The sequence below is a fragment of the Brassica oleracea genome, chromosome C9 (assembly GCF_000695525.1).
Source record: "Brassica oleracea var. oleracea cultivar TO1000 chromosome C9, BOL, whole genome shotgun sequence".
NCBI lineage: Eukaryota > Viridiplantae > Streptophyta > Magnoliopsida > Brassicales > Brassicaceae > Brassica > Brassica oleracea.
This window is the reverse complement of record NC_027756.1, coordinates 21,525,524-21,548,399: the sequence shown is the minus strand read 5'-3', so window position 1 is coordinate 21,548,399 and position 22,876 is coordinate 21,525,524. Positions and strand designations below refer to the sequence as shown.

The 22,876-nt window shown below is 35.7% G+C and overlaps 3 protein-coding genes across 3 annotated transcripts; 1 reads left to right on the top strand and 2 right to left on the bottom strand.

The window, feature by feature from the left end:
• Positions 1–1,589: 1,589 nt before the first annotated feature.
• Positions 1,590–4,885, bottom strand: LOC106313089 (protein NRT1/ PTR FAMILY 8.4-like). The gene is made up of 5 exons (XM_013750827.1): positions 4,689–4,885; positions 4,381–4,480; positions 4,075–4,292; positions 3,266–3,825; positions 1,590–2,546 (listed from the first exon to the last, which is right to left on the bottom strand). Exons 1-5 carry the CDS (start codon positions 4,743–4,745, stop codon positions 1,754–1,756), a joined length of 1,728 nt encoding a protein of 575 aa, XP_013606281.1. The 5' UTR covers positions 4,746–4,885; the 3' UTR covers positions 1,590–1,753.
• Positions 4,886–12,453: 7,568 nt separating this feature from the next.
• LOC106316688 (glutamate decarboxylase 4-like) lies at positions 12,454–14,916 on the top strand. The gene is made up of 6 exons (XM_013754576.1): positions 12,454–12,628; positions 12,745–13,150; positions 13,381–13,595; positions 13,680–13,933; positions 14,027–14,079; positions 14,449–14,916. Exons 1-6 carry the CDS (start codon positions 12,540–12,542, stop codon positions 14,914–14,916), a joined length of 1,485 nt encoding a protein of 494 aa, XP_013610030.1. The 5' UTR covers positions 12,454–12,539.
• Positions 14,917–15,213: 297 nt separating this feature from the next.
• Positions 15,214–21,323, bottom strand: LOC106318307 (sodium/hydrogen exchanger 7). The gene is made up of 23 exons (XM_013756224.1): positions 21,015–21,323; positions 20,808–20,858; positions 20,648–20,739; positions 20,401–20,478; positions 20,163–20,320; positions 19,989–20,090; positions 19,786–19,903; positions 19,651–19,703; positions 19,504–19,569; positions 19,368–19,412; positions 19,174–19,226; positions 18,570–18,754; positions 18,421–18,465; positions 18,219–18,326; positions 17,896–18,124; positions 17,518–17,820; positions 17,326–17,423; positions 17,111–17,242; positions 16,796–17,014; positions 16,506–16,712; positions 16,156–16,426; positions 15,770–16,074; positions 15,214–15,693 (listed from the first exon to the last, which is right to left on the bottom strand). The coding sequence occupies exons 1-23, from the start codon at positions 21,223–21,225 to the stop codon at positions 15,403–15,405; spliced, it is 3,420 nt and encodes a 1,139-aa protein (XP_013611678.1). The 5' UTR covers positions 21,226–21,323; the 3' UTR covers positions 15,214–15,402.
• Between the last annotated feature and the right edge of the window lie 1,553 nt (positions 21,324–22,876).

Here is a 22,876-nt window from a genome sequence, read left to right as displayed (position 1 = left end):
AAAAAATAATCAATTAAAATTGTTATTATCATTGAATATCATTATTTTTGACATAATTTGAGTTTTCGTTTACATCAAAATTTATCATATTTTAGGATAATTTAATTTAAAATGTAATTTTCATATTTTTTAAACAAATTCTAAAAATATTTTTTAAATATTTTGTTATAATTGTTAAAAAAATATTGAGTTGCATTTCAAATAAAAAGGTAAAGATATTAAAAATATTCTAATTAAAATATGTAAAATTTAATATAGTTTTAAGGAAATGGTCAAAATAAAAAAAATTACACATAAAATAATCATGATTTTTGTTAACTGGACAGATCATTATTTATATGATATCGCACACGAAAGAAAAATTTCTGTTTTTAAAATTATCTAATTAACTCTATACTCATTTTATTTATATTTTTTATATGATATCACACATTCGTAAAAAAATAGATAGTTTAAGATGTAAAAAAAAAATATTTACTTAATGAATATAATATGAACGAATATTACAAATACATCATTTAATAAAATAAATAATTAAAAATTGAAAATTCATATCCACGTTGGCGCGCGGATCAGGGTCTAGTTAATGTTTAAATATGAAAAGATTTGAGTTTTAAGTTCCAAAAAATAAATTATATAAACTAAATATTTTTATTTGAAATGCAACTCAATATTTTTTTAACAATTATAACAAAATATTTAAAAAATATTTTTAGAATTTGTTTAAATAAATTTTATCCGAGATCCGGATTCGATCCATGATCCGATCCGGATCCGATCCGAAAATCCGGATATCCGGAGAGGCCGAATCCGGATCCGGATAGTAAAATGTTGGATCCGTCAAAGCCGAATCCGGATCCGGATATCTTGATTTTTTAGTCCGGATATCCGGATCCGTAAATTTTATTAATAACTATTTCAAAAATAGTAATATCTATATATAAAAACTAATTTTATTTAATATATTTTCATTTTTATTATAGTATATATAAATTTTATGTAAATTTTGTAATATTATAAATAGAAATAATTAAAAACATTATATATATTTTTATTTTTAAATTATTGTTAATATTTTATATATATTAATATTATTTTTTATTTATTTTAAGGATCCAAATCCGGATCCGGATATCCGCCGGATATTATAATTTTTAGAAGGATATCCGACACCCGGATATCCGCGAACCCCGGATCCGGATAAGGATAGTAAAATTATGGATCCGCCGGATAAGGATCCGGATCCGGATACCCGATCCGTCCCAGGCCTAATACAAGGAGTAATATCAATTGTAGATTTTTAGAAAGCTCATGATGATGCCGTTATACCCAAATCTTCGTAAAACAAGTAAAATAATTAGGTGAAAAATTGTCTTTATAATGTTTCTTATAGTTTATAAAATATAATTAATCACCGTTTTAAAAATGTTGACCATGAATAATTAAAAAAAAAATTAAAAGGAAAGTAAATATGTTAAGTTAAAATTTAACATTATGATTACGAAATATCCGAATAAATATAAATTTAATAACATGAAAAGGAGTAAATGCCAAAATTTGGCAACACCAAATTAGTCTTTGATTTCCATCTTTTTCATTAATATTACAACGGCCAACATGTAGCACAGGAACTATGACGTATTTACAAATAAGTATGAAATGAAGTCTTCATAGTTTTACATAGTGGCCCATAACTTTTACATGTTTCTGACTTTCCGTGTATACAAATATTAAACAAGAGCCAAGCTGAAGCTTAAGCAGCCTTTTTCTGCAAGTGCTTGACAGAGAAGAAGACAAAAACAGGAATATTCGCACAACCAAAACAGACCAAAAGCCAGAAGAAGTAGTCAAGATGTCCTTTATCAATGTCCTCCGAAGGAATCCAACCATCTTGACCATCCATTGTCGTGAAATACGCCACAAGCGAGAGGATCAACGAGCTCAGATAGCTCCCAAAGGCAGTAGAGAGAAGCGGCAAGGCACTACACAAGCTCCTCATCGCGTCAGGAGACTGCTCGTAGTAAAACTCAACCTGACCAATGTAGAAGAAAACCTCCGCTGTGCCCATAAGAAAGTACTGAGGAACCTGCCAAAAGATGTTCATTGCTCCGAGACCACGTAGCCTCTTTGTCTCGACAATAGCTGAAGCTGCCATGCTCAAGACAGAGACAAGAAGTCCAACTCCCATGCGTTGTAGATCAGTGAATCCCTTTGCTCTGCCTGTGAACCGTCTCACAAAGGGAACGAGGACTTTGTCGTAGATTGGGATACATATGAGCACACTTGCAGTGTCGAACATCCCGAGTGTAGCGGGAGGAATCTCAAATGAGCCTATGGTATGTTTCATGGACTGTCCTTGCTGCACGAAGAGGGTGTATATCTGAGACTGGAGCGCTGTGAACACGATGCCGGAGACCCAGATGGGAAACATACGTAACAGAATCTTAACTTCTTCTACTTGAGTCACAGTACATAGCTTCCATGGGTTAGGAGAGACACCATTTGTGACATCATGTTCTGTAATAACTGCGGCTTTGTCAAGACACCTGCATGTGATATGAGAAACCAGTTTATTTCCCCCATGAACATTCTTAGGCCTGAGCATTTCGGATATTCGTTAAGTTCGTGTCGGGTATTTTGGATATCAGGTAATTCGGGTAGGAGATAGAGGATCCATATAATTAAGAACCATAATTTTTTTGGGTTTGGATCTGTTCGGGTAGTTTCGGGTTCAGATCAATTGGGATAGTAAAATTGGGAACATCTAATACCAGAAAATTTTGGTTCCCATTTGGTTTTGGATCGGTTATTTTGGGTAATTTGGATAAAATATTAGATATTTCAAATAAATATAGAGTAATTATGATGATTTAGATAAAAATCTCAAAAAGTTTGGATTGTTTTGGATATTTCAGATAAAAATGATAATTTTGGGTAGTTCGGATACTTTTTGATTATTGTTTTTTGGATACGTTTAATAAATTTTTAACTATATATATATATATATATATATATATATATATATATATATATGTTATGGTACATGTATAGATAATTAGTATTTTTATATATTCGGATATCCGTTCAGTTCTCGGTTCGATTCCGGTTCAGTTATTTCAAATATCAAAATATAGAAACCATTTGGGTATTTGAAGGTAACCGGTTCTGATTCCGATTTTTGGTTTTCGGTTCTGATTTTTTTTGCGCAGGCCTAAACGCTCCATAACATGAAGCTCTCTATTCAAAATGATAAAACGATATTTTCTTGTAACCGTATGTGTGCTCAATCTTCCTGCTTCCAGGTATTGTGGAGTTCTTGTCTTGTGTTTCAAACAGAAGTGTATGGTCTTCTTCATCAAACTTGAGACTCATTTTACGGTAAGCAGCTACAAGAACTTGGCTGACCCTAGTAACCGGGCTGCCTCCCGGTTTCTGAAACCTATAAAGCGGAGTACCACAGAAGAAACTCACGAGAGAGAGCCCCATGACAACAGTAGGGATCAAGAACCCTAGACCCCACCCACAGTTCTCTTGAACCCACACTAGAAGAGTAGATGAGACAAAGGCACCGATGTTGATGGAGAAGTAAAACCAGTTAAAGAAAGAAGTTTTACTTGGTCGTTCATGAGGGTCAGTGTCATCAAACTGATCAGCACCAAAAGATGAGACACATGGTTTTATGCCTCCAGTACCGAGTGAGATAAGGTAAAGACCGACAAAGAACACTGAAGACTGAGTTGTTGTTGCTGGTGGGCATAGGAAACCAATGCATTCAGCTGGCTTAAGGCCCGGGAATGAAGCTGAGAGTGTCAGTGTGGCCATTCCCTTAACAAAATCAAAGCACAGAACATTATTATTATTATTTGAATACGAGGAGGTCCAGGATCGAAACCCGAAACCCGTAATCCTCCCAGACCCGAAACCACAGCATGTAATATTAGTTTTATCCATTGGTCACTCGAACCCAAGCCTTTTGATACAATGGCCAAAATCTTTTTTAATTGCGTTAACGACCTCTGGTTAGCAAAGAACATTATCAAAAAGGAAAATAACAATACAATTGTAAATGCTTACGGTGAAATAAATGGCAGAGAAACAAGCAATAGTCCAGTATCTTCCCCAGTAAGCATCAGCTATTAAAGCTCCAATGAGAGGAGTGATGTAACAAGTGCCTTGCCATATCATGACATGCCTTGCCGCAGAAACATTAGTCTCATGCAATTTTGTCGTGAAGTAAGTGACTAGATTCTTGGCAATACCGTAGTAAGCTAAGCGTTCGCAGCATTCATTGCCTGCAACGTTGCAGACATTATTAGTCTTGAAGGATTAGAGCTACAACAAAGACAAAACAAGAAACATTTGTTTTTTTGTTTTTATTACCGAGAATGAATGGACAAGCTTTCCAGTTTCCTGTCTTCTGCTTTAATGGTGGGTTTCCATGAATGTCCACTGAACCATCTTCAGCATACAGTTTCACTTCCTGCTTAAACAAAATCAAGAAACATGTTCAGACAAACACACATCCAATGAAATCTAATCCAACTTAGCTAACATAAGCATCACAACTACAGCTCAGCGAAAGTTGACTGATACATAGAAACCATAAGATACGAAAACCCACAGTTCCTTGATCTAATTGTAATAATTGGTAAGTAAATTGAAAGTCAAAGAACACAACTTGATCGAACCTGTAATAATACAGAACCTTGTTCGAAGAGGGGTCTTTCCTCTTCGATGGAACCCATCGTTTTCACTTCAAAGCAAACTAATTAGAAGATTACTCTGGCCTGACGGACCACCGGACCGGCGACTTTTTCTGCAATGTTCAAATGTATACGTAAAGTTTGGAGATGTATTTTTTTTTTGGTAAAACTAATTGTTTCCCCTTGACTTTCAAAGTCTTACAAAAAAGGCCCAAACTTTTCTTTATTGTTACAACAAGATCCTCCTTAATTCCATATAACGCGTATTCGTCGATTGCCGTCTCCTTTTGCCTGTTCCAATTGACTGGCGCGTTTAGAGTTGACTTGATGGGTCGACTTTTTCTGTTTTTTTTGTCTGACAGTTATACCCTTTGTACCATCTCGTTATTACGTATAAGTACCACGGCCACTCATGAAAAAATCCCCAAAAATCAATTGAATGGACTAGTAGTAGATTTTTTTTTGGACAAAATTGGACTAGTACATTAAACAAAATAATACTCCTCCCGTTTTTTTTTATATAATGTTTTAGAAAATGTTTTTGTTTAAATATATATGATATTTTAAAACTTTTTATGTAAAACTATTAAAATAAATGATTAAAATATTAAATGTTAATATGTTATTGTTTTTGTCTTATTAGTTCAGAATAGCAATGATTAGTAATTTTTTATTATTCTTTTTTTGTTGTAATCAAATGCTTTTAGTAAAAATAATTTTTTTCTTAATTTATGTGTTAAAACTAAAATATCATATAAAAAAACAAACAGAGGGAGTAATAGGATAGTGCTCTTTCAGGAAAAAAAAATACGTGAAACGCATCCATGATGCCTGTAAAACTGTAATGAAAACGGATGCTGAACTTTAAATATATTGTTGTAAATTAGATGTCAACAATGCTATTTTTTGATCGGTTAGTAACTTAGTATTCTAAAATGACACAACAGATATTTTTTTCTGCAAAATAAAATATTGTTACAAAAAGTATCATTTGATTAAATATTTTGAAAAATGATATGTGTTGGTTCGAATAAAGGGTGTGTTTATTTTCTGGGGCAGATGAGGAAATAGCAAATGGATTTATCTGATATAAAATCGCGTATGGGTTTGACTAACATAATTAAGGGTAAAAAAGATTAATCTACCGTTGATTTAGAAATTCAAATTCAAAACTTCTATAAATATTAATAACAAAATATAGTCTAGAAAAGAAAACAATGTTGGATTAGGTAGTAATTTTCATTTTTCAATAGTGGATTAAAAATCCTTGACAAAAAAACAATAGTGGATTAACATAGTCGATTAACCTAAGCCCAGCCTAGTCTAAACCTGTGGGAGGCTTGATTTTTGGCTAACTTAGTTTGTTTAGGTCAGTCATGGTTTTGACGTTTATTTGATTTTTTTCAACTATACTTTACAGATATGTACAAAAATGACGAATATTAAACATGCCTTTTAGTGTTGGTACCAAAACTACCAATACACGGTGGAATTTGGTCCTCAGTTTTTATACAGACAGGTGTTCAAACTAAATTGTAGTATTGGCAACGTCACAGCAATAACAAACATCACAAAAAGAAAATTAGATGTCGTAGTCCCTATGCATATTTTTTTCATAAACTGATCAATCTTGGAAATGTTAAAAGAAAAAAATCAAAATAATTTTTTTTTAATGACTCAGGTCATCCGAGCCCTAAAGACCCGACTAATCCCTGAGATCAGGAACAAGAACCGGTTCCTTCTTCCCCTCCAATCCCCTCCAAACGCTGTTCAAACCCATGGAACTGAGCTTCCAGAGAATCACTGTGCCAAAACCACATTGGTAAAAAAACAAGATAATTCTAACTCAACATTTTAACATGGTGTTGAATTTCAACCAAAAGGAAACGTAATGTTCAAAAACGTAGCTCTGATTCCAGTTAAATTCATCTATACGAATCAAGGCCAAGTACGTACTGATCATAAAGAATTTGATTATTTCTTACGCGTGTAGACAAGGAATCTACTCTGTTTCACACTGATGTAAACACTCAAAATGGTAATGGACGTAGTTTCAGAAAATTCGATTTCGGCAACAAAACTTTACTGGGTTCAGATTCTCTATCGGCTGTATACTTTTAATGTAAAGAACCACATTCAAATTCTATCTGATATATACTCTCTGTTTTTAACACAATCTGATATATATACATGCAATTTGAAGATGCTAGTTTCATTCTGCTAAAATCAAAATGCTAATTTCATTATTTGATTTTTTTTTGGTAATTGATTTTTTTTCCTACAATGTAATATATCTTGCATGTGAAAAAAAGCAGAAAGCTTTTAATTAAGCTTTTGGCTTTGAATAGTAACACAAGAATCTGCGCATCGCAGTTAACAATAACAAAAATCTATATATATATATATTTATATATTTATATATTTTTGTTATTATTAGAACCGAACCACGATTGTTATGCATGCATGATACCCTTTATAATCTATACTAGAGTTTGATCCGCGCGTCCGCGCGGATATATTTTTCAAAAATATGTTTCTATTTGTTTTCATGTCAATAATATAAGGGCTAGGCAAAATACCCGAATCTGAAGAACCGAACCGATCTCGATCCGAGAAAGTAGCACCAAACCCAAACCGAAATTGATTAAATATCCGAATTATTCAAAATTTTAGTTTTTGGAGAACCGAATCCGATTCGAACCGAAGTATTCCGGAGACCCGAATGTATCCGAAATAGATTTATATACTTATATATATTAATTATTTTTAGTTTTAATATATATAAAACATCTAGAATATATATGATACTTTTAAGTTGATTTAAATACTTGAAAATATATACAAATAATCAATAGTAAATATATAAAATAGTAAGAGTATACTTAAAACACCAAAAATACTTAAAATAATTATTGATTCTCTATCCAAATATTTGAACTAAAATAATTTATATGTTAAGTTTAGGTATTCTGACATATGTTATTCAAATTTATATTTAATATATTATTTTGTTTATAGTTTTTGAGAAATTTAAAGTATATAAATATATAATGAATTTTAAAATTTTTAAATGGGTTATCCGAACTCGAACCGAACCCGCGAAAATCCGAACCCGAACTGAAATTTAGAAATATTAGAATGAGGCTGAAATCTTTGACTCCGGAAACCCGAAACCCAAACATACCTGAACCGAACCCGATTAGGTACCAGATATATAGTGTCTCATAATATAATGGACTTCCAATTTTTCTTAAAAATATAAGACCATTACTTTTTTTTCCTCTTAATATACTGCTATCCATGTTCCAAACAAACCTATTTTTTAAAACTACAATCTATGCTTTGAAACAAACTTTTTTTTAAAACTGCAATCTTTGTTTCCAAACAAACTTTTTGAAAAAAACTACAATCTATGTTTCCAAACAAACTTCTTTAAAAAATTGCTATACATGTTTCCAAATAAACATAATTTGTACATGAGTTTTAATAAGATAAATGTAAAAGAGATGAAAAAGATTAAAAGACGCAAATAAGTATGGTTAACCTTTTTTTTTTTTCACCGAAGGATTTCCATTGATATATAAACATAGTTACAAAAGATCCAACATCATATACGACCACGAAGACCTGGATCATTTTTACATTATACCTATGCTAATCCATTACCAAAGTCAACAGCCCGAGAACACCAACTAGGATATCCAATGGCAACATAGGATTGAAATCTACTGACTGCTAGAGCACTCTCCGCTATAAGCCGGACTCCTCTATCTGCAGCCTGAGATTCAAAGACAACCTTCCACTCCAAAAAATTTGTAAGGAGACCCTTAATAACCACAGTTTTAGATTTGAAAGAGGGCCAAGCTTTTGGCATGTTAATTGCCTTAACAAGAACCCTTCCTTCAAATGAAAAGTAGACCCTGAGCGTTGATGACTAATCATACTTTCAACAGCCCAGATTAAACCCAGATAATGAGCCTCATCTTTTGATTCCACAAGTCCAAAGGAGCGTCGACTGTGAAGTATAACCTGCCCTCTTTGAACTTATCAAAACCCAAGCAGCCCCAGCAACTTTTTTCTTCTTCTCCCACACAACACTAACTTCACATTTATCCATGTTATTTGGGGGAGATATCCACTCCGTACTTCTTTGCACCACTGACTCCCTACGAGTCGCTTCCCCTGTATCTTCCAATTCCTGCGCTTCATACCACAGTTCTGACTCCTCCATGGCCTTGTTACAGAGCTGATCACTCTCAAACAGAAGCCCTTCGAATATCAATGAATTCCTATTCTTCCATAGATAGCAAATGACCCAAGGAAAACATCGTGTATTGTCTTCCATCCCACACATTCTTTTCCAAGTCAAAATCAAAAGGTTTATGTTTGCAAAGAGAGACGAATCAGAAAAACCTTGAATAGGATGTAGAAAGCCCGAAGTTGCCCATACTTGTCTTGCAAAAGTGCAGTCAAACAAAACGTGATTCACTGATTCACCATCCTTGCCACAGGTTTGACACACTTTATCACACTTCATACCTCTGGCTTCTAGACAATCCAGAACAGAAATTGCTCCTGATAAGGCTTTTCAGATGAACACTTTGATTTTCGGAGGTGCCAACAGCTTCCACACCTCCATCTTCAGAGGGATTACAGATGGTTTCGCATTCTGTACTCTTAACAGCTCCTGATGATTCCTTAAAAAAGCAAGATCATACCCAGTCTTCACCGAATAGATTTCACTCCTTGAAAATCTCCAAATCCATGAGTCATGCTCTGTCAGAGTAGGTTGATTTCGCCGTAGAATCTTAACATCTCCAGGAACAAACAGGTCATTCAATTTGCTGCTATTCCATCTTCCTGACCGATGATCAATGATATCTGCCACACGAAGATTTACATCTAGATATCTTTGTCTTCTTATCGGAGCTCTGCATACTTCATCTTCATCTTCTAGCCAGGGTTCAGACCAAACGTAGATACTTTGACCATTCCCCACCGATCGCTTAATGCCCTGCTTCAACAAGTCTCTACCATAGATAATACATTTCCAAGCATATGAAGGTCTACTACCCAACTTAGTATCAAGAAAGCCAATATCTTCATAATATTTTCCTTTCATAACTCTAGACATTAGAAAATCAACATCATGAGTTAGCCTCCAAGCCTGTTTGGCCAATAATGCCTGGTTAAAGCACTCCAGATCTTTGAAGCCCATTCCACCATTCTCTTTTGGTAGGCACATCTTCTCCCAACACAACCAATGTATCTTCCTTCTCTGCTCATCAGAGCTCCACCAGAAATTCGCCAAAACTCCATGTAAGCTCGAGATAAGGCTCTTAGGAATCTTGTATACAAACATGGCTGAAACAGGTAAGGCAGAGGCAACAACCTTAATCAGAACTTCCTTTCCTCCTTGGGATAAAGTTCTTGCGTGCCATCCTGAAACCTTCCTACCCATTCTTTCCTTGAGGTATGAAAACAATTTTACTTTAGATCCCTTCATACTCTCAGGAAGTCCAAGATATTTTGCCTCCCCTCCTTCAGCAAAGATGCCCAATGTCTGCTTAACTCTTGTTTTCTCCTCAGTCGAAACCCCTTTGCCAAACATGATCGATGATTTAGCAGGGTTAATGAGTTAACCCGTGGCATCTCCATAGCATTTAAGAAGCCTTAACAACACCTCATTGTGTTCCTTATTTGCTCTGCACGAGAAAAGACAATCATCTGCAAAGAGCAGATGATTAATCAAAGAGCTCTGCAAGCCGAATCTAAAACCCGATAAGCTTCCTTCTCTATCAGCTGCAGACATCAGATGGGATAATCCTTCTGTACAAAGGACAAACAAAAAAGGCGATAAAGGATCCCCTTGTCTCAGTCCGCGCTGTGGAGTAATCATTCCATGAGGTTGATCGTTGATAAGCACAGAAAAAGTAACCGTTGAAACACATTTCATCACCCAGTTGACCCATTTCAAATCAAAACCCATAGCAACCAGAAGGGATCTTAAATAACCCCATTCAATTCTGTCATACGCCTTTGACATGTCGGTCTTTACCACCATATAATCCGAAGCATCACTTCTTGGATCTCCTAAAGAATGAACCAACTCCTGAGCTATCATTATATTATCCGAAAGAAGTCTTTCGGAGACAAAAGCAGTCTGAGTTGGTGAGACCAAATCATGAAGCCACGGTTGGAGTCTTGAAACCAAAATCTTGGAAACTATCTTGTACGCCACCGAGCAAAGACTGATTGGTCTTAAGTTCGAAATGGCTTCCGGGTCAGGAATTTTCGGTATCAAACACAGATGGGTATAATTCCATTCTTTAGGAAGTCTGCCTTCTTCAACAAACCGTTGAACCTCTCTCACCACCTGGTCTTCAATTACTCCCCAATTTTTTTGGAAAATAGCCCTGTCATACCATCAGGCCCCGGAGCCTTTTCAGGGTTTATTGAGAAAACCGCTTCTTTAATCTCCAGCCTTGAAACAGGGCGGGTTATATCTTCATTCATCAGAAGGTTTACTCTAGGCTGCATATCACTAAACCACTGTGTGAAAGGTGCAGAGTTGGAGGATCTGAAAAGGTTGGTAAAGAAATCCACCACCACTTCACCCTTAGCAGCTTCGGAGAAAACTTCCACTCCTTCCATATTCAACAGTTTATGAATGGTATTTTTTGCCCGAGAGGCTTTAACTGAGTTATGGAAGAATGTGGAGTTTCTATCTCCTCACTTTAGCCACTTATCTTTACTTTTTTGCAGCCAGAACATCTCTTCATCTCTGTAAGCCCTAGCCAAATCTCGCTTCAAAAAATGCATTCTAGGGATGGAAGGATGAAAAGCGGACTGTTCCTGTTCCAGAGCAATCTGAGCTTGAGTAATTCTATCTTTCGAATTCATATTCACTATTTTCTTCAAACTGCTTAAAGACTTCCTACAAGCCTTAAGACCATCTGAAAGAGAAAAAGCCCCATTAACAGTAGCAAATTCCTACGCATTCTTTACATTTGCTTGCACACCATCCAGTTCAAGAAGTCTTTTGTCAAAGCGAAAGCAGCCTCTGTAAGATTCTTGCGCTTCAATCAGATGTGTTGCTCAAAAAAAAAAAAAAAAACCTATTCATGATCTTTGGATCTACGCCTATTTTCAATTCTTAATTTTGTCGCTTAATACGCCCTTCCTCTCGCCTCTGGATTGTTTGTTTGCTGGCCAAAAAATAAGAATAATATGTTTGTTTATATTCCACACATAAACAAATTTATTTTCCTTGATGTCGACAAAATACATACTTTTATTTTAGCTTTCACGTTGCCATCAATTATACTTTATACTTGTACGTTATCATAAATATAATTTTTCTACAACGTAAATCTGATGCTGAAAAAAACATGAGATATGGACTAATTAATTGTTAAGACATGTCAAATATCATTTTCTTACCATTTAAAATGCTTAGGATTTACCAATTGAAATATGATAGTAGAAATCTCTAAATCACTAGATTAAAGTTTCGTTTAACGGTCAACTGTTATTATTTTATTTAATTATAATACTCATGCAGTTTTTGAAAGCAATGATTCGTTGGTCTTTGATATTATAATATTAATGAAAAGTCATCGGTAGGAGAAAAGTTACAAAGGAGCCCATAAACGAAGACCATAGATGCTTCCTCTCACGTCGCAAAACGAAACGAAACGAACCATTCTCTTCCACTATATAAACCATTTGTTTATCGTCTTCTCATTCCACACATTCTTCAACTACAAACATAAACATTACAAACCCATATATCATTCAAAGTTTGCATAGACAATTCGAGTGAATTGAAAGAAGATGGTTTTGTCTAAGACAGCTTCTGAAACAACTGATGTTTCAATCTATTCAACTTTTGCTTCTCGTTACGTCCGCAACTCTCTCCCACGGTGAGAATATGAGCTATGAAATATTGCATGGAACTAATAGTAACGTTTCATTGCATGACTTGTCACGTCGTTAATATGCTTTTATATTTTTAACCTAATGTTTTCATCATCATCAGATTCGAGATGCCTGAGAACTCTATCCCTAAGGAAGCAGCGTATCAGATCATCAACGATGAGCTAATGCTCGACGGTAACCCTAGGCTAAACCTAGCCTCTTTCGTAACCACGTGGATGGAGCCAGAGTGTGACAAGCTCATGATGGAATCCATCAACAAGAACTACGTTGACATGGACGAGTACCCTGTCACCACCGAGCTTCAGAACCGATGCGTCAACATGATTGCGCGTCTCTTTAACGCGCCGCTCGATGACGGCGAGGCTGCGGTTGGTGTTGGCACCGTGGGATCGTCGGAGGCGATTATGTTGGCCGGGTTGGCTTTTAAGAGACAGTGGCAGAATAAGCGTAAGGCCCAAGGGCTTCCTTATGATAAGCCCAATATCGTAACCGGAGCTAATGTTCAGGTAAACCAAAGCACAAGATTAAACCGGTTTAGCTCTTTATTTCTCTATCTTGAAACAGAAATCTAAACCGCAAGCTGAAACCCCAAACCAGAAAATTCTAATTGAGTCTTAGTTCTCTTTTTTTCTTTCGCAAATTACAGAGCTAAACCAACCAGAGAATTGAAATATTAAACCAAAAGATGATATTTCCGGTTAAGGTCTATGGTTTACTAATATCCGGTTTAATATAGGTTTGCTGGGAGAAATTCGCAAGGTATTTCGAGGTGGAGCTTAAGGAAGTGAAGCTAAGAGAAGGATACTACGTGATGGACCCTGAAAAGGCAGTCGAAATGGTAGACGAGAACACCATTTGTGTAGCAGCCATTCTAGGTTCGACGCTAACCGGAGAGTTCGAAGACGTTAAGCTCCTCAACGACCTCCTAGTCGAGAAAAACAAGCTAACCGGGTAATTAAACTAACATGTAGCTAGTAATTAATCGATTTTAACCGGTTCACGTCCGGTTTTTAAATTTTTTTCTTTAATTCGCAGATGGGATACGGGGATTCACGTGGATGCAGCGAGTGGTGGGTTTATTGCACCGTTCTTGTATCCGGAGCTGGAGTGGGACTTCCGGTTACCATTGGTTAAGAGCATAAATGTGAGTGGTCACAAATACGGTTTGGTTTATGCCGGAATCGGTTGGGTTGTGTGGAGAACCAATTCTGATCTGCCTGAAGAACTTATCTTCCACATCAATTATCTTGGCGCTGATCAACCCACCTTCACTCTCAACTTCTCCAAAGGTAGCATATTGCACTAACATTTCTATATTATATAAAAATCATATTATATATTGTATGCATAACTAATGATTTGTTAATGCTTGTATAAACTAGGTTCGAGTCAAGTGATTGCTCAGTACTACCAGCTGATTCGTCTTGGATTCGAGGTTAGTAACTCAAAATGACTGAACAGTGCTGGTTTAGGAGGGAACAAGTGGTGCGACCATTCTGCGTCTAATCCGATGTTCTTCCGATAAAATCTCCAAAACTTCTTCAACTTTTTTTTTTTGAACTATTAGGTTGAAATTTTAAGATATTTTGTGTATATATTATAAAATGTTCAAAAATATTATTTCTAAATTTTTAAAAGAGAAAATTTAGTAAAACTTTTTTAAAATATATAGCTTTTTGTAGTCTCAAAGTCCCCAAAATGTTGTACTGGTCTTGCTGAAAACTACATATAACTGAGTAAAATATATTATCATGCTTAACTTCGTAAAGTAATACTATTGATTGATAAATTTTTGTGGGTTTAGGGATATCGTAACGTGATGGATAATTGCCGCGAAAACATGATGGTCTTAAGAGAAGGATTAGAGAAAACGGGACGTTTCAACATTGTCTCCAAAGAAAACGGTGTTCCTTTGGTGGCGTTTTCTCTAAAAGACAGTAGCCGCCACGACGAGTTCGAAGTGGCCGAAACTCTCCGCCGCTTCGGGTGGATCGTTCCGGCCTACACGATGCCCGCGGATGCAGAACACGTCACCGTCATCCGAGTGGTGATTCGAGAAGATTTCTCTCGAACCTTAGCTGAGAGATTGGTCGCAGACTTTGAGAAGGTTCTTCGCGAGCTCGATACACTTCCGGCGAAGGTTCACGCCAAGATGGCTAATGGAAAAGCTAAATGTGTTAAGAAGACGGAGGAGGAGACGACGAGGGAAGTTACGGCATATTGGAAGAAGGTTGTGGAGACAAAGAAGACTAACAAGAACAAGATTTGCTAATAAAGTTTAATGAGTTAATATTTTGTTGTTTTTATCTCTAATTAAGCTACCTTTGAAACCCTTTTCTTTCATGCTGCTCTGATTATTTTTGGTTTCAAATTTTCTTTAATTATGATCTCATCATTGGTAATTTGAATAAATTTAAATAAATACAATTTTATAGTACCTAATTTATGGGTATATAAATACGTTAATTTTTTTAAAATATAGTTCTCAACCAACATAACTTTTAGACTTTCATTACTTCCCCCATCTACTCACCATTTGTTAGTTGACAGAAAAAAAAAAACCTTGATATGTTGAATAAATAACATGGAAATATATAAGAGCATACAAAAAGATCGTTGTCTGTGGATTTGTCAATGTTTCTAGCAAACCTTCATCAAAACAGCGTCTGTTGTTTTGCCTTTTATTCTTTTGCACAATAACTCTGTAAGCTAACATTTTTCTTCTTTTTTTATTATGTTACAAAACATCTCAATGCCCTCACATATCATTCCTGAAAACGATTGTGCTCGGAGAATCGATCCTCACAATGATTCCTTCCTCTTCATCATCGCTCGACTCCGCCATTGGTTTCCTTCTTGTGCTGCTCTCTGCTGAGGCTACGTGTGCAGGAAGCTGAGACACAAACTTCCTGGTCTCAACCTGCTCCCTGGTAGCCATGGAGCTTTCTGATTTCGCTGCGTCTAATGGATGTTTCTTGTACAATACGTTATCTTGTGGCTTGTTGTTGATGATCCCTCCGAAACTTGCACTCCTTGTGAACAGATTAACCTGATTCAGAACGTTTCTTGTTAGTCGAGAAGTTAACAATCTCATAACTCATCTCAAAGTGTGTTATCTTTTTTACCTTGCTGCCGAAAATGCTAAGTTGTCTTGCTTGTTCAGATAAGTTTAACGCCTTTCTATTGATCTCTTCTTGTTGTTCAGTTTTGTAAATACTTTCAGGCCAGCTCATGAGACCTCTGTGTTCTTTACTAGATGATCTCTGGAGCTGGTGCTCGGAGCTTGTCCCAATTTGCGATGACAACGAAGATGGTTTTCGTTGTAGAGTCCTATGAGCTCCAAATGCTCCAGTGTTGAAGCTGATTACTCTTGCTCTTGTCTCCACACTGTATTGTGTTGCTTGTCTTGAGAAACTAACTCTCATGATACCTGTGATCAAAACACCAAACACACAGTTTTTGATAAGAGGGTTTGATTCTTCTTTGTATTCTGTGTTGACTTTTTGTTTACCTGAAGCTTCTGATGCGTTACGGAAGCTTTGATTCTCGTTATAAGGTAGCAATGCAGCAGGAGATGGTACAAGCTCTTCTTGGATACCAACTGGTTTTATGAATCCTTCTAATAACAAACCGACGCTGTTGTAATCGATGTCGATTGATTCTCCAGATACATATGTTGTCAGTTTTGAGCTTTCAGCTGAAACAAGGGCTCGTAGTTCATGCATTGCCACTTTTTCAAATATCTGAGGACGCAGGAGTTTGAGAAGCACCAATGCACTTTCCTGGAGAAAGAAGAAACAGGAAAGAAGTTGACAATCACGAGAGGATGTTTCTCTTTAATGGATTTATATAGAGACGTACCTTCCAAAGGAAATCTTCAATGGTAGAATCCGAATGTACAAAAGCTAGTATTCTATCACTACTGATAAAGAAGCAAAGAACCACAGAATCTGTAACCATGTCGCACATGTATGGCTTCCCAGTGAGGACTTCGTAGAGTCCCAATGTACTACCATGAGAGAAAGTTGGATGCAGCGAGTGATTGTTGCCTAAGCTTTTGCTTTTCCACTGTAATATGATTTATCATGATAACTTTCAGTGATGAAGGAGATCATGAACCTTTCGATATTATGACTAAGTTTTGGGTTTACCTTAACAATACCGTCACAAATAAGCCAGACTCCAGTTGGCTTTGAACCTTCTTTATAAAGCGTCACACCACGCAGCTTCATTGTTTCTTTCTTCGAGTGTTTTAGAGGTTCACATATTGCAGCAGGAAGAGCACCAGATAACGGATGTGAGGAGATCAGGTCGCTTAACTTTGGAAGTTTTACTATTGGAGGGTTTCTCAAAAGCTTCTTCAAGCCAGTCTGCGCAAAGAGAGAGAGAGAGAGAGAGAGAGAGGTAAAATTAGAAAAAAGAGACATGACCATGTGTTGAAAGAATATGATTCTTTCATTTGGTACCTGGACAGCATCATGAAGATGAGCGATTTCTTTTTCTTCCAACAAGCCAATCTTCTCAAGGTTTTGAATGTATTCGAGTAAATGATTCAGCACTGAATATGTTACTTGTTTCGTTTTCACAACACGGAGAACCTACACACCAAGTTGATCAAAGATTATATGTGGTTCATCGCGAAAAAGATAAATCACCATAAATAAGTGACACGACTATCAACCTGAGGAAGTGAAGATCGAACTTTTTCCAAAAACTCTTTAGCTTCTGCTCCTTCGGTTTCACTCTCCTTGATTACAGTTGAGCCGATACTACTCTCCCCTGTATAAAGAAGAAAGATAACTAAGAGACAAAAGTAGGGTACTTGCAAACAATATCTCTGATAGATCAACAAAGATGGTCCAGTCATACATACCTATAAAATCATACAGTTGCTGCCTCGCAATTGTATGTGCGCGAAGAAATGCAGCGGAAATGTAGCATGCAGATTCGAGTCTTTCAACAGCAAAGTATATGACCAACTTCCCTGGGATAAGTTTAGAATGAAGAAAATTGTAGTAACCGGGGAACTTAACATGCTCTTTTAGACCTCTCCAGTCACATAAAGACTCCGTAGAAACCCGATCCAAGGCCTCATCCACTGACCGCATCAATATATTAGCTGTACTTTCAGATATTCTTCCCTCATCAAGCATCTCCCAGTAAGCTGCCTGAACACCTGATGATTGAACTAAGGGTAAATAATTTGACTAATGGGATAGTGTAATTGGTTCGAAAATGACATGATAGTTACCATTTAAGAATCGTATACGTATGTCCTTTAAACTCGTACTGTCAAGATTTCCAGTCTTAGAGCCACTGTGAGGATGAACTTGTTCCCCTTCTGAATCTTTTAAGCTTGAAATATATTTTTCAACTGTAGGCCAGTCAGCAGGTCCTAGCTCTTCATCGTCTCCTAGATCTTCAAACGCTTGTAAGGCCTTATTCAGCATTTCATACTTTGTATAATCCAAGATTCGTAGCTGTCAACAAAAAAAAAGGAGAATTTCGAATAAATAAAAGGGTTTAAGCATTTCATACTTAAGTTGGAAATGAAGTCTGTGAAAAGATTATGACCTTTGTGGCTGGTAAACCGTCCATTCGAAGAAGGCGCAGAGCAAATTGGGTAGTGGAACCATTAACTATCAGAGTTAGAAACACAATTCCACCTGTGAAGAAAATAAACTGCAAAAGAACTGAGAATATCAAGAGACCGAAAAGATAAGTCTTCTATAATTCATTTAGGCATAACACCTTGCAGACAATTTTCTGAACTTACCAATGTTCCTGTCTCCCTGCTGAGAAATGAATTTCCGCTTGATTGCTGAATCAAATGATTAAGAATAAGTTAATTCAAGACTGAAGCAATGTGGCAAAATAAATTCAAGAGACACAAGAACAAGATTGACAATGTTCTTGAAAACTAACCTTCACAGATAAAGAAAGTGAGAGCGCCACTGCACCCCTCAAACCAGACCATACTAGTATAATGCCTTCTTTCCAATCCAACCCATAGCCAACACGACATAGCAATGGGTATAGAACTCCAACAACAATACAACGTGATACTTGGACGTAAAAGTATAGTAGAAAAAGAAATCCCCATGAATTCCCTGTAAAAAACATGGGTCATAGAGAGTTCTTAAATGCACCTTACGCGGGCATGTTCCTGGCACACTAAATCTCACATCTACTTAATAATCAACCGACTGGTGAAAGACCACATTGTTAAGTCCTGGCACAGTGGCAATTATACTACATTGCTTTCCTCAAACCAATGATGCAAGTGTTTTTTCTTTTTACACCAATTGATGCTAAAGAAACAATTGACCTGTCGAGAATCAAATACCATGTAAACAGAGGTCTGTTCACGGTAATAGAATAAAACAGGTGGAAAAGAGCAATGATTTGATACTCAGCTTCTATACATAATTGGCGTGATAAATTTTAGACAGAAACTACGTTCATATAATCTAACAGAATTCACTTTAGTAAAGAAAGTATACCGCAAACTTTCAACATTAAATGGTACCTTGGTAGGCAATCTTATCGCTGTCGAGAATGCCTTCAGCAATGACAACACCACTACAAAACAAAATGAGAAGCAACTTATACTGTAGCAGTGGCTAAAGATAGAGTGGAGTAAAATAGCTTTTTGCTACCCATGAGCTTATTTCTTAGGGTTGCCCAAGCATGAGATGAATCTATATATGCTTGTAGCTTTACCTGAGGATAAAAATCAAAGTATTTGCAATATATGCGACCATTTCCCTGCACAATGTACCAAGAAAATCTGACTTGCACCTTTTCCATAGTATTATGCTAAACAGAAAAATTCCAATTCCATAAGCTTTAGAAATACCAGAAGTGATGCAAACTTTTTTGGCTGTCACCTTTAAATGCTGTCCTTGCAAACGCAGCATAAAACCTGTTACAGTTATTATTATATAACAAGAGCCTTCTTACATGCTGACAAAAGAAAGGAAAAAATGAGATAGCTGGACTTTACATGCCCAAAGTCATCACCGTCAAAACACCAGAAGCCCCAGCCCACTCTTGAGCCTGTGGCACAGAAGCTAATTCTTATTTGTACTACAAAAATAATATATTGGCACAAGATTTTAAGGTCTACAGCAAGACGTACAGTGTAATATGCGAAGTAGCTGACTGCAATCGTAAGAGTGATCTCTATGACTGTGTCGTTGAATATGAACTTGAGCCAAAGAACCGAGACAATGCCAAAAGCCAGACCGATCCCCACACTAAACAGACAAAGCCATAACGTTTATGATGCTAAGAACACAACAACTGGATATCTCATTAAAAGAGGAAAAGATCAGGACTTACGCTCCAAGTGCGACTCTAATCAGAAATGTGATAATAGAGCCCCAGTCAGAAGTATTCCCCATAACCATCTTTAAGAACAACTGGAAAACCACAATTGCCGTCCTGGAAAAATCACAAAGTTATGATGAAACAACCAGAGTATGACAAAAGATTAGCAAATATTGACATGATTACCCATCATTCATCAGGGACTCCCCTTCAATAACAGTGCTTAGCTTCTTACTAGCACCAAGCTCCTTAAGCAAAGCAACGACAGCAACAGGATCTGTGGCACTTAAGAGTCCACCAAGCAACAACGCCGTCTTCCAGTCCCAGCTATACGGAAACGTGAGCTGCAAATAGCACCATACTAACCTTATATGATTGATTGATTCTTCTGTCAGCCGCTACTAAATGAAACTCTACCACAAACCTTAACAAGCGAAGCGAGACAAAAGGTTGAAATGAGAACTCCAGGGCCAGCAAGTAACACCATTTGTCCAATACATCTCTACAATAGTTCCATCACAAGAACCAGCACAATTAGCATCTATTTACAGCTTGATTACATATGTAAAGATCATTCATCAAAGATAATAGATGTATTGATGATTTAGTAAGCCCCATAAACCTCAGGACCGGCCCTGACTACAGCAGGAAACTAAAGGAAAAACAGAAACCTTGATCTGGTGAACTTCCATGGAGAAGGCACTCTCGAAAAGCAGAGCCGGAAGAAACACCGCTAAAAGCAGTTCAGGATTAATCTCGTTCCCTGTAAATAGTAAGTAAATGAGAAATTGAACAACAAAGCTCACCATTGAGTTAAAATCAACAACTTACATATACGAATCCCATGCCCAAGCTTCCCAAGATTATGGTGAGTTCCATACTCTGAAAACAACCAAAACCAAAATTGAGATCAAACAAGCTTCGATGCGTTGACTTTTAACAGCTATCGGGGAAGAAACTACTCGATGAACTTTTCAAATTTCATGATAAAATAGCTTATAGCGAGAGTAAACACCAAAGGAAGGATCGAAATCGAACCGAGAGATCCGAGAGCAATCCCGATGACGAGGAGCGCGACGGTGTACGGAACTCTCGTCCCGCGAAGCAAATGCCTCGATGCTATACCGAGCACCAGAGACATCCCGACGAAGAGAACGGCGTCGACGGGGCTCGATTCTCCTTCCGAAGAAGAACCTGTCGCCTCCTCCAGAAGTCTATACGGCATCGCCGCGTCGATTACAGTCGACATTTTCGCCGATGTTAAAGAAGATATTATCCTTCTTCCTGTTGATTGATGATATATAAGTTAAAAGGTGAGAGGGAAGTAGTATACGTATAGAAACAATACATACATGTTTTTTGTTATATGTACACGAATTATCTAATATTTATAATGTTTTTATTGGATGATTTGGATCTCAACTGCTCTGATGAGATTATAATAATCATGTGATTAAACATGTTAACGCCGCACTGGCTTTTCTTTAATTAATTATTGCTTTTTCTTTTCCGGATATCTCCAAACACTACATATCTGAGATATTCTAGGTCGGCTCAAAATTTCAATCTTTTAGTGGTCACTATTTAATACTATGGACTTTAATTATACGTAACTATTTTTTTCTATAAAAAACTCAATTTAGATATATTCCTTTTATTCTTACATTTTCAATATAACTAATGTAGTAGTATTTAAATTTTGTTTTGATATTTTCTGAAAGAGAATGATCAACAACAAATCATGTTTTAGTTTTTTGTTGATTTATTACTAAATATTACTTAACTAGGTGATTCTTCCGTACATATGCACATATTTAAATATTCACAAAACAAATAAATTATAATAATTTATTTGTATTATTATTTCATTATTTTAAACAATATTATGCAATTATTTTAATTAGATATGTAATTTTAGGTGTAACATATTTGATTGGTTTAATTATTATTTGGATTTATTTATTGTATTTATTGTTCATAACTTTTTGATTTGAAATTAGGTAAATTTTTGATTAATTTTGCCTATTCCATATAGTTTGGTGTCTTTGATTTATGATAGACTTTTGGAAGTTTATAATTTTCTATGTGTTATTTGGAAATGTTATTTGGAAAGGCAAATAAAAATAATATAAACTAAAATGGTAATTGGTTCCTAGCTGTAATAATGGGTTAATACTTCATTTTAATTATTTATAAGTTTGAGTCATTCTTTAATTTATACGTATAAGAAGTGAATAAAATATTATTGCAGATAATAATCTATAAATTTTGAGTCATTCTTTAATTCATATGTACAAAAAATAAACAGAATACTATTACACATAATAATATGTCACTATTTTAGTTAGTTAGATATATGAATTTAGATAGGTCAAGTTACTTATATTTAGTTACAATTTTTTCTGCAAATTAATAAAATATTTGTGATTTTGATTAGGCTAAAAGTCGAACAAAGTTGTGGTCATTATATTTAGTTTAGTTCATCATCCAGGTTGTGTATATATATTTTCGTAATATGTTTTATAATATGATATTTCTTGTCTTGTAATAAGAAAAAATAAAGTGATGACAGACTCAAAAAATATCTAAACATAATTCACCGATAATATTTTCACAAATAATTAAAATATTTTAAAAAATAATCTATTCTTTACTTTTAGTTTTAAATAATTCGGATCATAATATAGCTTTACCAAAAAAAAAAGGAAATCAGTGTTATAAATAATGACAATTACATATAATATTTTTATTTCATTAAGGGTACCTCTATTATTAACCTTCACAAAAATTAACGTGAGTATGACAAATAAAACTAACTTTTCGAATAACATTATAGAGATAGAGATTTGAAACAATATAAATAAAAAGGAAAAAGTAAAAACAAAAGGAAGAGAAAATAA